General features: G+C 37.1%; 2 protein-coding genes across 6 annotated transcripts; one reads left to right on the top strand and one right to left on the bottom strand.

Moving 5' to 3' along the window:
• Window positions 1–542: 542 nt before the first annotated feature.
• LOC120278111 (transcription factor bHLH112-like) lies at window positions 543–3364 on the top strand. The gene is made up of 7 exons (XM_039285026.1): window positions 543–948; window positions 1041–1548; window positions 1670–1789; window positions 1953–2018; window positions 2137–2202; window positions 2292–2342; window positions 2468–3364. Exons 1-7 carry the CDS (start codon window positions 599–601, stop codon window positions 2615–2617), a joined length of 1311 nt encoding a protein of 436 aa, XP_039140960.1. The 5' UTR covers window positions 543–598; the 3' UTR covers window positions 2618–3364.
• A 9057-nt stretch (window positions 3365–12421) lies between these two features.
• Window positions 12422–14918, bottom strand: LOC120276787 (probable NAD(P)H dehydrogenase (quinone) FQR1-like 1). 5 transcript variants are annotated; one of them, XM_039283487.1, is made up of 4 exons: window positions 14819–14918; window positions 13517–13623; window positions 13053–13315; window positions 12422–12950 (listed from the first exon to the last, which is right to left on the bottom strand). In XM_039283487.1, the coding sequence occupies exons 2-4, from the start codon at window positions 13598–13600 to the stop codon at window positions 12719–12721; spliced, it is 579 nt and encodes a 192-aa protein (XP_039139421.1). In that variant the 5' UTR covers window positions 13601–13623; window positions 14819–14918; the 3' UTR covers window positions 12422–12718. The 5 variants fall into 5 exon arrangements, with proteins under 5 accessions (XP_039139421.1, XP_039139420.1, XP_039139422.1 ...); XM_039283486.1 differs by having other exon boundaries at window positions 13517–13610; window positions 14819–14841; XM_039283488.1 differs by lacking the exon at window positions 14819–14918 and adding an exon at window positions 13981–14134.
• Window positions 14919–17658: the final 2740 nt, after the last annotated feature.

The raw sequence follows: 17658 nt of genomic DNA, 5'->3' as shown, positions 1-17658 counted from the left end.
TAAAAATCGCAATCTAAAATCGATTATCACTATTTTATTTAACATGATTTTAACTTGAGTTGCTTAAATTTTTATATTATAATTTTCACAGTGGAACCATACTGTTGGTTTAAAGTTTTTGGCCACAGGAAAAATTTATATACATATAAATAATCTCTGATTAATATAATTATATTTATGGTTTATTTATTTTTGAAATAAATAATATCCCTTTAAGTATGTACAATTATACTTTGGTTAGGCACACAATATATATATATATCATGTCAAGAGTCAGTCAGCGAGGACAAGAAATTTCACAGAAGGGTGAAAGAATAATTAAAGCGAAAGAATTAAAAATAGAATAAAAAGGAATAAATGAGTCTAATCATAGACCTGATTCCCCCACCCAGAAATGTCAAATGTCAAACCGGATTACCGGTTTTCTCAGACCCAAACCGTACTCTATACCTCAACCCTCTTATTTCCTCCTTTTTAATTTTTTAATTATTTATTTATTGCGTGTATTATATATATATATATATATGAGGGAATGACAAGCTTCCATAGCTCCAATCCTTTCCATCCATTCATTTCATTCTTTTCATAAGAGAACAGCATGTCAGATGAGTTTCAGACTTGCAATGGGAGGTGGTGGAACACTCCCAGGAATTTTGTTGCTCCTCCAATATCTTGCTCCACTGCCATCACTGACACCGGTGCCGGAGCTGGCACCGGCACCGGTTTCAGTTGGGCCAGCTCTGAGACAGTTGAGCTCATGGATCAAGTCAAACAAATGTCCGGTGAGGAGCCAGTTCCCTCCTGCTCAGGCAGCTCAGTCACCTACCAAGAAACACATAAGATCGACGCCGCCCGAGCTGCCTCGGCCTCCGTCATGATGGATGCCTCCTTGCAAGTCCCCACCTTTGGCCTCTCTTCTCCCATGACGGATTGGAACCAAGCCCTATTGTGAGTATATATATATATGTGTGTGTGTGTGTGTGTATATGCTTTATGTGTAAGTTTATTTTCATTAGTAAAACCATGTTTACATTTTGAAGAGGGAGAAGTAGTGGAAGAGGAGAGACTAGTTTCCATGCCATGCTTCAAGAAGGGATGCCCATGGATGGTAATCAAGAACAGAGAAACACTGACCATGAGGGTTCATCAGTGAACTTGTTTAAAGATATGAACCATGGATATATCCTTGACCAGCATCAATATACTCTAGTTCCATCCTCCTATGGATACTCTTCTTCTTCTTCTTCTTGTTCTTCTTCTCAAGCACTGCCTCAGCAACCTTTGGATTATGAGTCAAGTTCCATGGGTTATCGTTCTAACGAGTTACTCCAACCTTCATGGACTAAGTTCCCTCAGTTCCTCAAGTCATCTCCTGTGAAACAGCCTCCTTGTAATCAGCTTAACTTCTCTAACAGCACTCCCTTCTGGAATCCCTCCACAGGAGTTGCTACTGATGTGAGGCCACCCTTCTACTCTTCACTGTCTTCCCAGCAGTTCATACCACAGTCGTTGGAGCAAAAACCAATTAGCAATAGCCTCACTATCAAGGTTTGCATGGCTTCCTTGAATTGATTCTTTGTGTGATGGTCTTAGGGGTTTTTTTTTTTTGGATGATAATTAAACTAAATATTAATGGAACTTAGTTTGGTTTCAATATTAATTCTTGCAGACAAATTCAGAAGCTATGGTTAGAGATTCGAGCTCTGGAATGAAGAAAAGCAACAGTGATCAGCCAGCAACCTTCAAAAAGCCTCGGATCGAGACGCCATCTCCGGTGCCAACTTTTAAGGTACAATAGGATCTTAAAGGTCAGGATTGTAATCGATGAGTGTTTGATGGTCTTGCTTTCTCTCTTTGTCTTTCTATCTAAGCAACCAAAAGGATATATGTATATTTGAATATACACACACACACACATACACAAATATGATAACTTTCGGTTTTTCTTGTAGGTGAGAAAGGAGAAACTTGGAGACAGAATCACTGCACTCCAGCAACTTGTTTCTCCTTTTGGAAAGGTGAATTGTTTTCAGTAGCTCTTTATAGAGTTCTAATACTAATTAGAAATCCTTTCAGCTCTCTAAAGCAACGTTCTTTTTCTTTCTTTCTTTCTTTCTTTTCTTTTTTTCTCTTCAGACTGATACCGCATCAGTTCTCCATGAGGCCATCGAATATATCAAGTTCCTTCATGAGCAAGTTGGTGTAGGTCTTTGATCATTAAATTCTCTCATAAGCAAAGTGCTAATCAATCTCCAATTCTAACTTTTTTACTGTTTGATATATCTGATCAGGTTCTGAGCACTTCATATCTGAAGAACGGGCATCCCATGCAACAACATCAGGTACTCCTAAATTAAGTTTGAAACATATATAAGTTTATTATAAATCCAAATGAAATATTGCACCAGAAGTACTGATATATTTATTCTTGCATATATTGGTTTATATATATGTAATGTATAAGTAGAGCTCTGACAAAGCCAAGGATGGGGAAGGGCCGAAGCAAGATCTTCGAAGCCGAGGACTGTGTCTAGTTCCGATATCAAGTACATTTCCGGTGGCCAGTGAGAATCCGGCGGACTTCTGGACTCCTACCTATGGAGGTACCTACAGGTAGCTGGAAGTGTGTAATTATAGTGTTCACTGAACGAAAAGCAGAGTAGTGGGGATTGAAAGAACCTTCACTCTGGCCATGACCATTCACCAGCATGGGACTAAAAGCAAAGAGCCAGGAGAGAAAAGAAAGAGAGAAAGAAGGAAAGAAAGAAAGAGGTGACCCCTAGAGAGACAGGCTTTGTTGGGACAGCTACAAGAAGAATGATGTGAGGTTGGCAATGGATTGGAGGACATTGGAAAGGAATACTACTGAATTATTGTATTAATTGGTGGGTAAGTGAATGGGAACAGGTGCTAAATTTGCCAGTGTGTTGGAGATTAGTTTTAGGATGGTGGGGACTTGTTGTTAGTTGTTCAAGAATTAGCAGAAATTAAAGAGCAGTACTGATAAAAGGTGGTGGAAATTGAAGCACAGAACAGAGAGAGAGAGAGAGAGAGAGAGAGAGAGAGAGGTGTTGTTTCTGTTTGATGTGTGTCTAAGGAAAGGTTGGCACTTGGCAGAGGCATTGGCCACCATCTCTTTCACTCTTTCTATCTCTGTCTTTAAAACATAATAACAATAGTGGCAGGGAATAATTGAATTCCTGAATAGGAGCAAGTGTGTGGTCTTTTTGTTTGTGGGATCTAACTTTTCAGATTTATTTATATGAATTCAATGTAGTGGCCTGGAGTCTAGAAACTGGTCCACTTTGTTTTCAAGCTTTCTCTCAAGTGTTTGTTCAGGAATGGAAGGAAATGCTTTAAGTTATAGGCATTGCACAGTATGTTTTTGTTGGGAGACCACTTGGGAATTTTTCTTTGTGGGATAATTATACTTGTCTGTTGGATGGCACTAAATCTTTATAGGTCACTATAAATATGTATATATTGGAAAAATGTGAATAGATTCAACAGATGGAACAATTAAGAGCCAGCCAAAGCCACTCGATTCAAATTTTCAGCATCATTAATTTAAGGTCTATTAGGAAAAAGAGAAAGAGGGAGTGAATTTGAAATTCATATAAAGAAAATAACTCTAAAAATTTAAACTTCCCGTGAGAACACCACTAATTGAAAATGAGGTTGCGTGAGATACTAACTCCTCGCACGCCTCTTGACTAACCAAGGAGTTGCCTCCTTCATAAGAAAAAAAATAATAATAACACAATATAATTTTTTTTTAAAAAAATAAAATTTAAAATAAGATAAATGGGCAAAATTATTAATATTTCTAGTATGAATTGAAGAAACGTACTAATTCAATAAGAGAATTTCAAGCCCATAGATCATAAATAAGGGGCTCTAATGATTATGTTAAAATATATTTTTTTTATTACAATGGATGACTACAAAACATGAATTATGTGAAGGTTATTTTTTTATTTTTTTATTTTTTGAATGGAGTGGATAATTCACGTAACTTAATTAGGAATTAAACGGGCACAAAACTGATAGAACATAATGGTACAAAACAAAAAAGGAAAAAGAGAGGATTGATAAACAAATTAGTCATTTATCAGTGATGTAAAAAAATGATACTAAAGCGACAGAATAAAATACAAGTCTTAATGATACTAATATAACAGTTAAATGAAAATGAACTTTGGCATGACGGTTGAACTATACTTAGAGGCCTTGTACCTTGGGAGTAAGTATGAAGTAACTTTTTCATACACCAAATGTAACACACTAAGTCTATGAATATGCTCTATGAGATGGTACAAATGAATATGGATTATTGACATATTCTCTTAATGCCAATTAACATATATCTAATAGTTTTGATTTGTTCCATCATGGTATAAAAAAAGATTTTTTTCAGGAGATAAGAAAACAGTGGGATTACTTATTGTAGAAAAATATTATTGATTTTATTCTATATATAACTTCGTTATCTTGGGCCATTTCTAGTCAACATTTAATTAAAATACTACAATGAAATAATATTAAGAATAATACAGGTATGATATCATGATGAAGAAAATATAATTCATATTTTGTTTTGTTGTGAAATGTTGATGGTGACTAATAGTGTTTAGTTTAGAAATAACAGTTTTATATTGGTTGATTAAATGAGTATTAATATGAATATATACTTTGTTGCTTTTAGCAGTAGCTTTTTCAAGGTTGCTTGGTCTTATGGGCCTAAGTAAAATTTGCCCCAATTTAAGATATTCTCCCAAATTCCATGATCATCCGATGGTGATTTTATTTAATAATAATAATAATAACAACAACAACAATAATCTAACTCAATCCATCAACCCTATCTATTTATGTTAACAACAGATGGTGATCTATCTGAGTCTTTAAGGTGAATTAGGTGGATAAACCACTAATTTATTAATAAAAGAGAGAAACATGGTAGTACAAAGTTCTAAAAGCGGATACGACAAGTAAAACTAACAAAGTAAAAAAACTGTAATCCTCACCAGAGATGAGGAGAGTAGTGAACAGAGAAAGCAAAAAAAGAAAAAGAGAGAAACTGGAGACACAGGCCTGCTCAGTGTCGAAAGAGGCGGATTACTCTTGACTTGAGCTGGGCGTCATATCGCCGGTGAAGTCAGTGAATTTGGAGCTCAGGAAACTTAAGGAGCGCTTGATCTTCTGAATGTCCTCTGTAGCTTCCTGCTTGTGGGACTCCGAGTCTGCAAAAATCCAAGAAAGAACCATATTAGTTGTTTTGTAGAGCGTTGAAGAAATAGGTGAACAACTTTGGTTAAAAATACGATTGTTACGTTCTAGCCAAATATTCCAGAAAATGGTTCTGGAACAGAAATCCCAGAGATTTATGAGATAAGGGTTCAATGAGGGTATCCAGTTGGTCCAAATATTTGAAACTGAGGAAGGTAGAGTTTCATAATCAAATATACACTTGAAAAGGACCAAATGCGAACTGAAAAGATACAATTTAATAAAAGGTGGTCCACTGATTCTGAGTTATTGTGACAAAGTATACATGTGTCAGTAGCATAAGGATTGCAACCTTTTTTGAACAAGTTCTCTAGTGTTAAAATTTTGTTATCCCAAGCAAGCCAACAGAATAAAGTGATTTTGCTAAGAGATTTATTTTTCCAAAAAATTGGAATAGAGTTGAATGCGAAGACCTCCATCGATTAAGAAGTTGTAGAAGGATTTGACGGAGAATTTTCCATTTTCTATCTAAAGACCAGGAGTATGAATTTTCAATTTCATTTGCACAATTCTGTAAAGAATTTATTAAAAAGTCGAAACCTTTAGTAGTGGCTGTTCTAAATGGATTACCATGGGAATTAAGTATGAGAATAAATTGTTTTAAAGTAATCCAAGGTAAGAACAGTCCAGGAATAGAGATGCCCAGCGGTTAATTATTGGGGGATTGTCCCTCCAGCCATCTATCAAACCAGAATGAAGTGTTTTCTCCATTACCAACTGACTTGGTTAAGCAGGAGCGAAATGTAGGTAAAATGGTATTGATTCCTGCCCAAAAGAATGATTTATTTCTTGGTGGTTGTAAATACAGGATATCGGGGTAATCACTGTTAAAATAGTTGGCTTTGATAATCTTGGACCAACAAGAGTCCTATGTGGTGATGAATTTCCACCATCATTTTCCAAGTAAAGCTTTGTTGAACTCTTGTAGATCAAGAATACCCCAGCCACCCATGCTTCGGGGGCGACAGATCCTTTTCCAAGCAATTAATCTTATCCCTTTCGAGCCAAGATCAGGGCCTTTACATAGAAAATCTCTCTTGATTTTGTCAATTTCATGAATGACCCAGGCTGGAAGTTTGAAAACTGACATCTAGTAAACTGGGATTGAAGATAACACGGAGTTAATAAGGGTTAACCGCCCCTCTAAAGAGAGATAGATTGCTTTCCAAGGCGTGAGACTAGCACGAACAGATTCAATCAACTTAGTCCAGTCAATTCTTCTGGGTCGTCTACTAGATAGGGGAACACCTAGATAAGTAATAGGGAGACAATCTCTATTGCAATTAAGGATTCTTGCTGAGGAGGAGAGCGGTTGGAAACCAAAATTGGTAGAATATAGGCAGCTTTTTGAAAAGTTGATTGAAAGACCAGAGCAGCCTTCAAAGAGGTAAAGAATTAATTTAATGATTTTGAGATCTTCATGTTCACCAGCTTAGAAAATGTTAAGATCATCGGCATATTGTAAATGAAAAATGCTGTTAGATTTGTCTAGTTGAATTCCAATTAGAACTTTGGAATTAACAGCATGATAAAACATTGCACTAAGAGTATCGACCACTAATGCAAAGAGAAGGGGGTGAAAGAGGATCACCTTGTCTCAATCCTCTTTTGCAGCGAATATAACCCTGTGCAGTTCCATTAATGAGAATTTGAGTTTTGGCAGTTTTGGGAATTGTGTGTATCAAAGAGATCCAGTGGTTGCCAAATCCTCTGGCTTCTAGAATCTCAAGAAGAAAATTCCAGTCTAAAGAGTCAAAGGTTTTAGCAAAATCAACTTTAAAAGCAAAGCCAAGAATTTTCCTTGTTTGGAGGTTAAAAATCACTTCCTGGGCAGCAATGATATTATCTGCAATGCATCTACCCTTAATGAATCCGGATTGAGAATTATCCACTAAGAGACTAATCTTGTGACTCAATCTGGTGGAGGGAATCTTGGAAATGATTTTACAGGTTGAATTGATAAGACTGATGGGTCTGAATTCAGTGACCTTAGTTGGGGTATTTGTTTTGGCAATAAGTGCAATGTGAACCCAATTGAGTCTAAGTTGATAGAGGCATCATAAAAATCACTACAAATTTTAAATAAATCCGCCTGAATAAGGCTCCAATGTTTTTGAAAATAGAACATTGGAAAACCATATGGACCTGGAGCCTTATCAGCGTTAAGCTCAAACACAGCGTGATTAATTTCCTCAGAAGTGAAGGGAAGTTCAAGCATAGAGAGATCAACTTTATCTTTGAAATTAAACAGATGATGCCAGTTGAAAAGGAATCTATATGTAATCGGGGTACCAAGCTTGGCTTGAAAATGATCAGTGAATACTTTCCCAATTTCATGGTTACCTTCAAACCAATTCCCATTATTACGAATTCTAGGAATGAAATTTTTATTCTTCCTACCATTAGCCAGTAGATGAAAGAATTTTGTATTTGCATCACCTTCTTTGAGCCAAGTAATTCGAGAGCGTTGTTTCCAGTAAATCTCCTCTTGTTTTAGTAAAGTGTAAAGCTCAGATTGAATTTGGGAGAAGCGAGTTGATTCATTCTCAGAAAGAGATCTACTTTCGTGTAAGGTATCAAGCAAGTTTATTTCGGCAAGCAAACTTTTTTTGTGAAGATTAGAAGCACCGAATTTTTCTTTAGCCCAGGTACAAAGCTTAGATTTTAAGAAGATGAATTTTTGTGGAAATGATGTAGGTCCTGCAACCATCAAAGTTATGGTTCGACCACCAATTTTGAATTAAATTCTCTAATTGATCATTGGAATACCAAGATTTTTCAAATTTGAAAGTCTTAGAACGAGAATGATGGTTTCCAAAGTCCAGATAAATAGGGGAGTGGTCAGATCCGATTCTTGGAAGAGAACTTTGAAAGGTTCTAGGAAATATCAGTGGCCAGCCATGCGAGTATATAAATCTATCAAATCTTACCCATATCGGTTCAGATTGACCATTAATCCAAGTGAAGTTGCGCCCGTGTAAAGGGGGGTCAATAAGGTTGAGATCACCTAAAAACTTTTGGGAGCAAGCAATACCCCTAGGATTAGGGTCTCCTTTGTTTTTATCGCTCAAAGTGAATAAAGTGTTGAAATCTCCACAGATTTACCATGGTAATTCGTGTAAATTTCTAATAGATCGGAGTTCGTTCCAGAAATCAATTCTAAAGGAGCTAGTATTAGGTCCATAAACACTAGTGCATGCCCATTTAGTGTTGAGGGGAAGGTTTATGAATTCCATAGTGATAGAGAAGGTTCCTTTGTGAATTAAGGTACCATAACCTGGGAACTATCCCAGGCGATAATGATGCCACCAGCAGTACCAAGGGCTGGGAGGTAGTCAAATGAATTCAGTCTCGAACCACCAATTGATCTCCAAATAGAATTATGAATTTCTTGGAGTTTGGATTCTTGTAAACACACAATGTCTGCCGCGTGAAGAGAAAATTATGTCTTTAGCTAAATGACGTTTAGAGGGTCTGCCAAGTCCGCTAACATTCCAACATAGAATAATCATTTAAAAATTAGGGATCAATCAATCTGATCTCAAAGGAGATCCTGTAGGGGAAGTAGAAGTTCCAACCCTAGATGATTCAAGTCAATGTACTTTATGTAGACATTTAAGCTTGTGATTTGGTGAACCTTGAAATTTAACACCACAAGCATTACTATAGTTAAAGAACTGTGTATCAGTCCAAGAAGAAAAAATAGCTGCATTAAATGAATTAGGTGTACCATCTCGAGGGTCATCAGGAATTTTTTTCTTGGTAGATCCTGGTGGGATAGGAATAAACCCAGCTTCTTCATTCCAACGACCGGAGGGTTTCTTGGGTCGGTCACTTCTTCTGATATGCTGTTGAATTTGACCAGGTGTGGTGGCAACAATAGGGTGTTTTCCAGTAGGTGGAATATCAAGAACTTTCTCTACCAACATGTCTGAAGAAGAGTCCTTACCACTGAGCAGCCCAATCCCTGGAATAGTCAAAGGATCAGATGTCAGTTCCTCCGGGTGAATACCAGATTCAAACTGATTAAAATTCTCCTCGTTCAGAATAAGATCATCATCTGCGATCACATCAGAGGGGATGTCATCATCCCCCCCCCAACCCCTAAGTAACTCATCGTCAGAATGACCATCCCGTGGAGTAATAGGTGGTGTAGGGTCTTGAGAAAAGAATTTCTCAGAATTAATGATAGGAACCAGAGTCCAACCTCCATGAACAAAAGATCCATTTATAACCATCAGGGATAGTAATAGTCGGTGGTAATGAATTTAAGTGTGTAGGTAAAACATCAGAATTAGAGGAGTCGGTGTCCTTAGGAAAAACAATTTCTTTGCCTTTATCACCAGCTAAAGGAACTGATGAAGAGGTGGCTTGAATATTCACTGGTTTAGGCCCAAAGTTCGGATCAATATTGGCCATAATCTGGTTCTGATTTAATGTATTTGATTGAATTAAATCCATTTGAGAGTTGATAGGAACAACCATATCCCGAGGCATGATCAATTCAGCTGATGAGTTAGCTTTGATCTCAGGTGTGATCAAATCCCGAGGAGCCCTTATCTCATGAGAACCCAAGGATTGAGTCTGGGTGTAGAAGATGCAGCCTTTCCAATATTAGTTTATGTAGAAGATGCAGCCTTTCCAATATTAGTTAATATATTTAAAAAAAATAGATAAATTATAGGTTTATTATAAGAAAAAACACTGTGATAAAGTCACAGGGGGCACATATTAGTTAAAACTTTAATTTGAGTGACAATTATTCAGACTTTCACATATGATGGCTTTATATTACTGAATATTGTTTTTTGCCACATTCCATCACATTCATGACATGGCCCTCTTCCCATTCTGCATAAAAAATAGCTTTGTTGAATTGCATGAACAATTCTTTTGATAAAACAATGGTTTATTCATTTTTTTATTAAAAAACATTTGATTGAACAAAAATGAACTGTTTTCAATTGTTGAATTAATTATGAACTACTTGTTTTATGTCCAGATTCAAAGTATATATATATATATATATATGATAAAGATTCTTATTCAGAGAAGAAGAAAAAAGAAAAATGATAGAATAGATAACTGGGGCTTTTTTTTTTTTTGAAATAAATGTGGACAAACCACAGATTTATTGAAAATAAAAATGACAGTACAAAGTAGGAAACTCCTCTCACCAGGGTTGAGGAGATACAAAATATAACATAAGAGAATAGAAAACAAGGATAAGAATCTAAGTAGGCGGAAGACACCGTCGGGCGTCTCAGGCCTGCCTAGATAGTTAGAAGGAGTGTCTACTCCTGAGTATCTTCAGGATCTGAGGCGCCAGCTGGATTTGAGGCTTTAGCGATAAGAAAGTTGAGTGAGAGCTTAATTTTCTGTGAAGCTTCATTGAGTGATTGCTGATGGCTATCACCAGCTATTGAGAACCAAGAAAGAAGCATACGAGTGTTGCATTCAATCCAAATGTTCTATAAGATTGCATGGGAGATAAGATCCCAGAGGATTCGGTGCCCAGATATGAGAGTTGGTAACCAAGTAGTCACCAGTAAAGTGATTGATTGTGGTGAAGAGTTTAAATCTAAGACCTGAGAAAAAAATGCCCAGATACGTTTAGAAAATTCATAGTCGAGAAAAGGATTATTCAGGTTTTTAGAGGCATTGTGATAGAGTACACATGTATCTGAGGAATTTAGGATGATGCACCCTTTCTTGAAGAGATTCGTGAGTGTAAGGATTTTGTCTTCCCCAGCAAGCCAACATAAAAGGGTAATTTTGCTAGAGCATCGGATTTTCTAGAAATGAGAGTGATATAAGCTACGCAAATTACCATCAATATATAAGAAATTTGTAAAAGTATTTGACTGTGAAGTTTCCATTTTTTTCTAGAGTCCAGTAGGAGTGACATCTTGATTAAGAGAGCAATCAGGAATAATTTCGAGGAGAAGAAATAACATATCGGGTGAGGCTGAGGGAAATAAAATCTCTGGATTATTTAGATGTTGAGAAAATTACCTAATAGTTATCCAAGGAGAAGTACATTGGGAAAAAAGATTTGGCCAGAAATCTTTGAGAACAAGCCCAACATGCCAACAATCGAACCAAAGGGATGTGTTGGAACCACTTCTGATAGTTTTGTTTAGGCAAGAGCGGAAAGGTAGTAAAGTGGAGGTCACTCCTACCCAAAAGAAGGATTTGTTTCTAAGTGGATTGTGGTACAAAAATCCGTTTGCAAAGTTGATAGAATAATTAGATTGAATAATTTTAGCCCAACCACAGTTTGGGTTAGTGGATAATTTCCACCGCCATTTTCCAAGTAAAGCTTTATTAAATTCCTGAAGATTAAGAATTCCCCAGCCTCCCATGTCACGTGGTCTAGTGATCTTGTGCCAGGCGATCAATCTGATTCCTTTGAGACCTAGATTTGGACCTTTCCAAAGGAAGTCTCTTCGGATTTGATTAATTTCTTTGATCATCCAAACAGGGAGTTTAAAGACTGACATCCAGTAAACATGAATGGTGGAAAGAACAGAATTCATTAGGGTTAAGCATCCACCTAGGGATAAGTAATTTGCTTTCCAGCATCTGAGTCTAGAGCGAACCATACTAGTAAGCTTTGCCCAGTCGACACGTCTTGGTCTTCGAGCAGAAAAAGGAATCCCTAAGTAAGCAATTGGAAGACAGTTTCTGGAACAGTTAAGGATTCTAGCAGAAGTGTTATGGTGGTTGGAAACCATAATTTGTGGAGTACAAGAAGCTTTTTGAGTAATTTATGGATAGGCCAGAGGACCCATCAAAAAGATAAAGAATTAGTTTAACGATTTGAAGATCATCTTGATCACCAGCAGAAAAGATTAAGAGATCATCAGCATATTGGAAGTGGCAAATGTTGACCAACTGATTCAAAAGAACTCCCACAAGAACTTTGGATCCGAGCGCGTAAGAGAACATTGCACTCAGGGCATCTGCAGCGAGGGCAAAGAGCAGAGGGGAAAGTGGATCACCTTGCCTTAAACCTTTTTTACATCTGATGTAACCCTGAATAGTTCCATTAATAAAGAACTGGATCTTGGCAGTGCTAAGGATAGCATGAATCCAAGAAATCTATCGTGACCCAAATCCTCTAAAAGCATTATCACAAAGGCATTAAGGAGGCTCATTGCATTATCACAAAGACATTTGAAACAGGGGAATAAGAAATACAGTGGAATAGATAGCACAACAATAGCTTCATTTTTCTAAACAAACATATATATAGATATGATTCATATGAAGGCCATTGACTCCTAACTATCAACCAAGCCCCCCACAATTATTCATATGCCATTTTGTATAAGCAAAGATAACTTTCAAAATAAGTAAACGAAAAGAAATGTGGTCCATGGACTGCTAATCAGTATGTGCATGGAAAGGCATGGCATTGAGGAGATTAAGCAGAGCTCTTGAGCTTCTTGGCAATTCCGGCGAAGTACTTGCCCTGGTGGAAAGCCTGCTCCAGCTCCAGATCACTTGGAAACCTTGAACCATCTCCGGCAAAAGTTCCGGCACCATAAGGACTGCCGCCCTTCACCTTCTCCATCTCAAACATACCAGCTCCAAATGTGTATCCAATAGGCACAAAAATCATCCCATGGTGAGCCAACTGAGTAATTGATGTCAAACTGCCAAACAAAGGATTGAGGAAAGAAGTGAATTGGTGGTCACATTCTTAGTGTTTCAAAAGATTGATAGTTGAATACTTAAAATGCAGTAAAGAGGCTTACGGAGTAGTCTCTTGTCCACCACCCTGAGAACCAGTGCTGTAAAAGATACCTGCAGGCTTGCCTGCAAGTTGTTGTGTTTTCCATAGTCCTCCTGTTGCATCCAGGAAAGACTTGAATTGGGCTGCCATCATACCAAACCTTGTTGGAAAGCCGAATAGGATGCCATCGGCATCAGCAAGCTCATTCGGTGTGATAATTGGCACATCACTCTTCGGTGGTGCCCCCATTTTTCCAAGGACCTCTTCAGGAAGAATTTCAGGCACCTGTATCACATATCAAGTTTCAGTTATATATTTATACATTTCACTGAAACAATATTAATACCAAATGAAGCTAAACAAACAAAATACTAACATGCTCAGAGATCACCAATTATGTAACTAGAGTAGTTGTCATCATTACAGATATACTTGTGAAAATGGTGATCATGTACCTGGAATGAAATTATGTTTTAAGAAACAGACCTGCCATAGCTTCACATCCACGCCTTCAACAGAGGAGGCACCTTTCTTGATTTCCTCAGCTAGCTTCTCAACATGTCCATACATGGAGTAGTACCTGTGCAAGTTTTCTAGGAAATTGATTAATGATCAGTATGATGGAACTTAAATTTCATGGATGAGCTTGTATGATAAAACACAGAGCATCTTTTTCAGTAAATTTTATACAATTTAGTGAAACCTTTAATAGTTCAAGAAGCAATCAGAAATTTTGTAATGGAGCATTAGAAAGTTGGTGTGCGATCTGTATCAAAGATTACGGAGTAATAATATTTAAAAACATTGATAAACAGAAAACTCTGGAAGACAAGTATATGATTCTTTCAGACATGGTTTGTTGGGCAGGACCATCAAAAAAAGAAAAGAGAAAAGAAAAAAAGGAAGGTTCTATATGCATGGACAGATAGATAGGACAGAATTTCAACAACCTTGCTAAAAAAGTAAATCATCGGAAAAAAAATGCCAAGAATGCAATTAACTCAAGAAATCTCTAGGAAAACAATTCAAAGTAGACAACAAACCTCCTGTTGAATTGATTAATTAGGAAAACATTCAGAGATCGGCAACTCAGAATGAAAAAGTTAAAAGGCCAGCGCTCACCACTGAGTCAAAGACTCCAAAAACAGAATCATGCACCTAACATCTGAGAGTGATCAGGCTCTTTAGACCATCAAACATATGAATAAGATTTATAGATGAGGATAAACATATTTATTTCTTTCTCTCTGCTTTCCACAGATGGCACTTTGATATACATTCATATGCACTTCAATGTAAAGCCTCTAATTAATATTAAATATTATGAGTTGACACTGAACCTTCGGGTATATGTAATGAAATAATATCAATATCAATATCAATATATAAAAAATTCCAATCCAAAATCAATAACGCAAACTGGCAAAAATCCTGATTCTAACCACTATTGGCAGTCTGAAGAAAAATTTTCTCTTAAAGAACCAAACTTGCCGAATTAGTCATCAAGCAATACATTGAAAAGAACTACTCAAACTCATCCAATCAAACAGAGAAGAAGTTTAAATCTTTTTGAGAAACTAAGTAATGAAAATCCACAAAGACCTTATCCGTAGAGCAAGCAGAACACCAACCAACATAATCTAAAGCAAAACAGAAATATAATAAAAGCTCTAAATGATAAAACAGAGCCATGAGAGAGAGAGAGAGAGAGAGAGAGAGAGAGAGAGAGAGAGAGAGAGAGAGAGAGAGAGAGAGAGAGAGAGAGAGAGAGTTCTAGGTGGTGCCTACACAATGTAGATCTTGGTTGCCATTGATGATGAAGCACTTGAAACTTTATCTCTAAGAACAAATAAGAGAAGAAGAAGATGAGAAAGATTGAGTTGGGAGATGAAGAGGGTGGCAAAGGGGTTTATATAGAGAGAAAGGCAAGCTCTGCTTATAAATTTGTAATTAAAATTAATCACTGTCTTTAAAAATTTCTTGTTTTTTTTGCTGGCTTGCTGGGGAGGACAAAATTCTTACCCTTACAAATCTGTTAAAAAAAGAGTGTATCACTCTTAACATCTCAGATACCTGTGTCCTATGTCACAACGCTACCGAAAGCCTGAATCATCTTTTTCTTAACTGCGAAGTCTCTAAATACATTTGGGCTTTCTTCTCTCATGCATTAGACTTTAATTCTCTCCCACAATGAATCCCCTCACTCTGGACCTCTTGGTTGCCTTCTCTTACCCCCCAGCACCGTATCCTCTGGGATCTCATCTCCCGCTCTATTCTGTGGAATATCTGGATAAAAAGAAATGCTTGCATATTTCAAATGAAAGCATCACCGCATTTCAACATTATTTTTAAGTCAGCTAATATGACTCTTTCTTGGTTTTCTACAGCAGCTGATAGGCACTAGCAACCCCTCAATGAAGCAACCCAGAAAATCAGCAGCGCACTCAACTTCCTCAGTGCTAGAGAATCCACCTCAGCTGGTGATCATGACATCGGCACTGCTATGGAGTAGATGATCCTGCTGTTCGTCTTAGTAGGCCTGAGATGTCAGACGACATCTTCCGTCTTCTAAGCTCCCTTACACTGTCTGTTTATTTATTGTATTCGTCTTCTTTGTTCCTCCTCACCTCTGGTGAGAGATGACTCTTTCCCTGTTACTATGTTTCTCTTTGTACTGTTGTTTTTCTTTTAATAAATCTGTGATTTATCCATATATATAAAACTTCTAACTAATTTAAAAATTACGGCTTCTTTCCACCTTAATGATGTGAGGTCCATCATCATGCTCACACCCTTGGCATGTGATCCCTCGTTCTCATAACCACACTAACATTAATACTTTCATCCATAGTAATGCAAAATTTTATTTCTTAAAAGTTTCTTCCACTGAATAATAATTTTTTTTTTAAAAAAATGAATAAACCACTTGCATTAAAATAAAAGAGCTCCACTGAATAATAATTTTTTTTGAATAAAGTGGATAAACCATAAATTTATTAAAAAGAAGCAAACTGAAAGCAACAAAGTTCAAATGAAAGTACAACAAACACTGGAGCAAAGCAGAAGTCTGCTATCCTCACCAGAGATGAGAATAACAGAGAACAAGGAAAACAAAAAGAAAGATAAAAGAGGAGCGATCGAAACCCGTGAAGTCAACTAGTAAAGAGACAGCAGCAATCTCGGAGGAGGAGGTAGACGGACTACTCCCCGAATCGATCGGGCGCGGATCACCGTGCAGAGCAGGATGTTGTTTGAATTAGTATGGAATTGTTCTTATTTGGTTGTACAGTGAAATCCATCGTTTCTGGTGACCACACTTGTTTTTTTAACTTTTATTCATTTCTAATTTATTATTATTTTAATTATTTATATATTTTTTTAATAAATTAATGATTTATTTAATTTCTTTCAATATATATAATTTTATATAATTTTTTTTCTCGCTATTTTCGTCAATCTCCTCCTTTGTTATCCCCACCATTCGTAACAGGCATCACACCGAGACGGACATTAAAATTAATGTTGATTATATCTTCACTTAAAATGGGGAGTTGATATATGTGGCCTCCTGAGTTATCTATGAATCTGATCATCCACTGGATGAGGCGGAGGATCTGCAGATGAGTCTCTCGAGGGATCCACAAGAAGGAAGGACATCGAGATGCGTGTTAAGAATCAGAAGCGTAAAATAAATCGGATTTGACCGGAGCGTTATGTTACGTGTAAATGTTAAATACAAAGATTAGACGGCTGACTACTTTTAACAGGCTTCCATTTTTGTTCTAGACCAGAAGTACTTCTTCCCGCGAGGTGGATGGATGCTTTATTTTGAACCCTCGACTTGTCTTTATTTACGGTTTTGCACGGGGCCCACGTCATGCCACCAAAGCATGACGCGATGCTCTTGGCATATCGTGAACCGCTGGATCACTTTTGAGAACTAATAAATCAGCCGAATAATTTTTGCTATTTTTTTTTTATTCAAAAGTTTTAGAATCAATAGAGTGAATGCATACTTTCTTCTTTAAAAAAAGTGAAATAAATTGATAATGGAACAACTTACAATTTACTGGAAAATTGAGCTCTCTTTTAGCCCGGGGTTGCAATAATCTCCCAACGGTAATGTACCTTCTGTGCTTCTCTGACATCATGTCAATTAACCACTTGTTTTTCAGGTGTCCTGTGGCTAAAAAATTTGGACCGTCTTGCTCTCATGTTCAATTTCCAAAGAGCCCATTCGTCTAGTACCGTCTTGCTCTCTAGTTCAATTTCCAGAGAGTCCCTTTGTCCAGTTTGGACCTTTAGGATGGCTAGTTTAGAGAACTTGGTCCTCCGTTTAGACTTCCCTGTTTGGTAATTGGGAGAGTGGTTTTGTGACAAAATTGGCTTGCTAGAATAACTGTGTTTTCAATTCAGTATTTATTTTTGTGCTTGTCATATTTCTGAAAATTTCTTACATGTACATCTCGTGGAATCCAGCTGCCCCAGCTAGAGATTTGCACAAGTTTGGAGGAGTCTATTCTGCGATCCGAAGCTTTATTCAGTTTTCAGGGCCATCTTCAAGTGAGGAGCTGCAACCTGATGCCCACAATGATTTCTTTGGCTAGTAGTTGTTCCTGATGCGTTGC

Source organism: Dioscorea cayenensis, chromosome 15 (assembly GCF_009730915.1).
Source record: "Dioscorea cayenensis subsp. rotundata cultivar TDr96_F1 chromosome 15, TDr96_F1_v2_PseudoChromosome.rev07_lg8_w22 25.fasta, whole genome shotgun sequence".
Taxonomy (NCBI): Eukaryota; Viridiplantae; Streptophyta; class Magnoliopsida; order Dioscoreales; family Dioscoreaceae; genus Dioscorea; species Dioscorea cayenensis.
The sequence above is the reverse complement of the archived record's forward strand: the minus strand, read 5'-3'. Positions and strand labels throughout refer to the sequence as shown.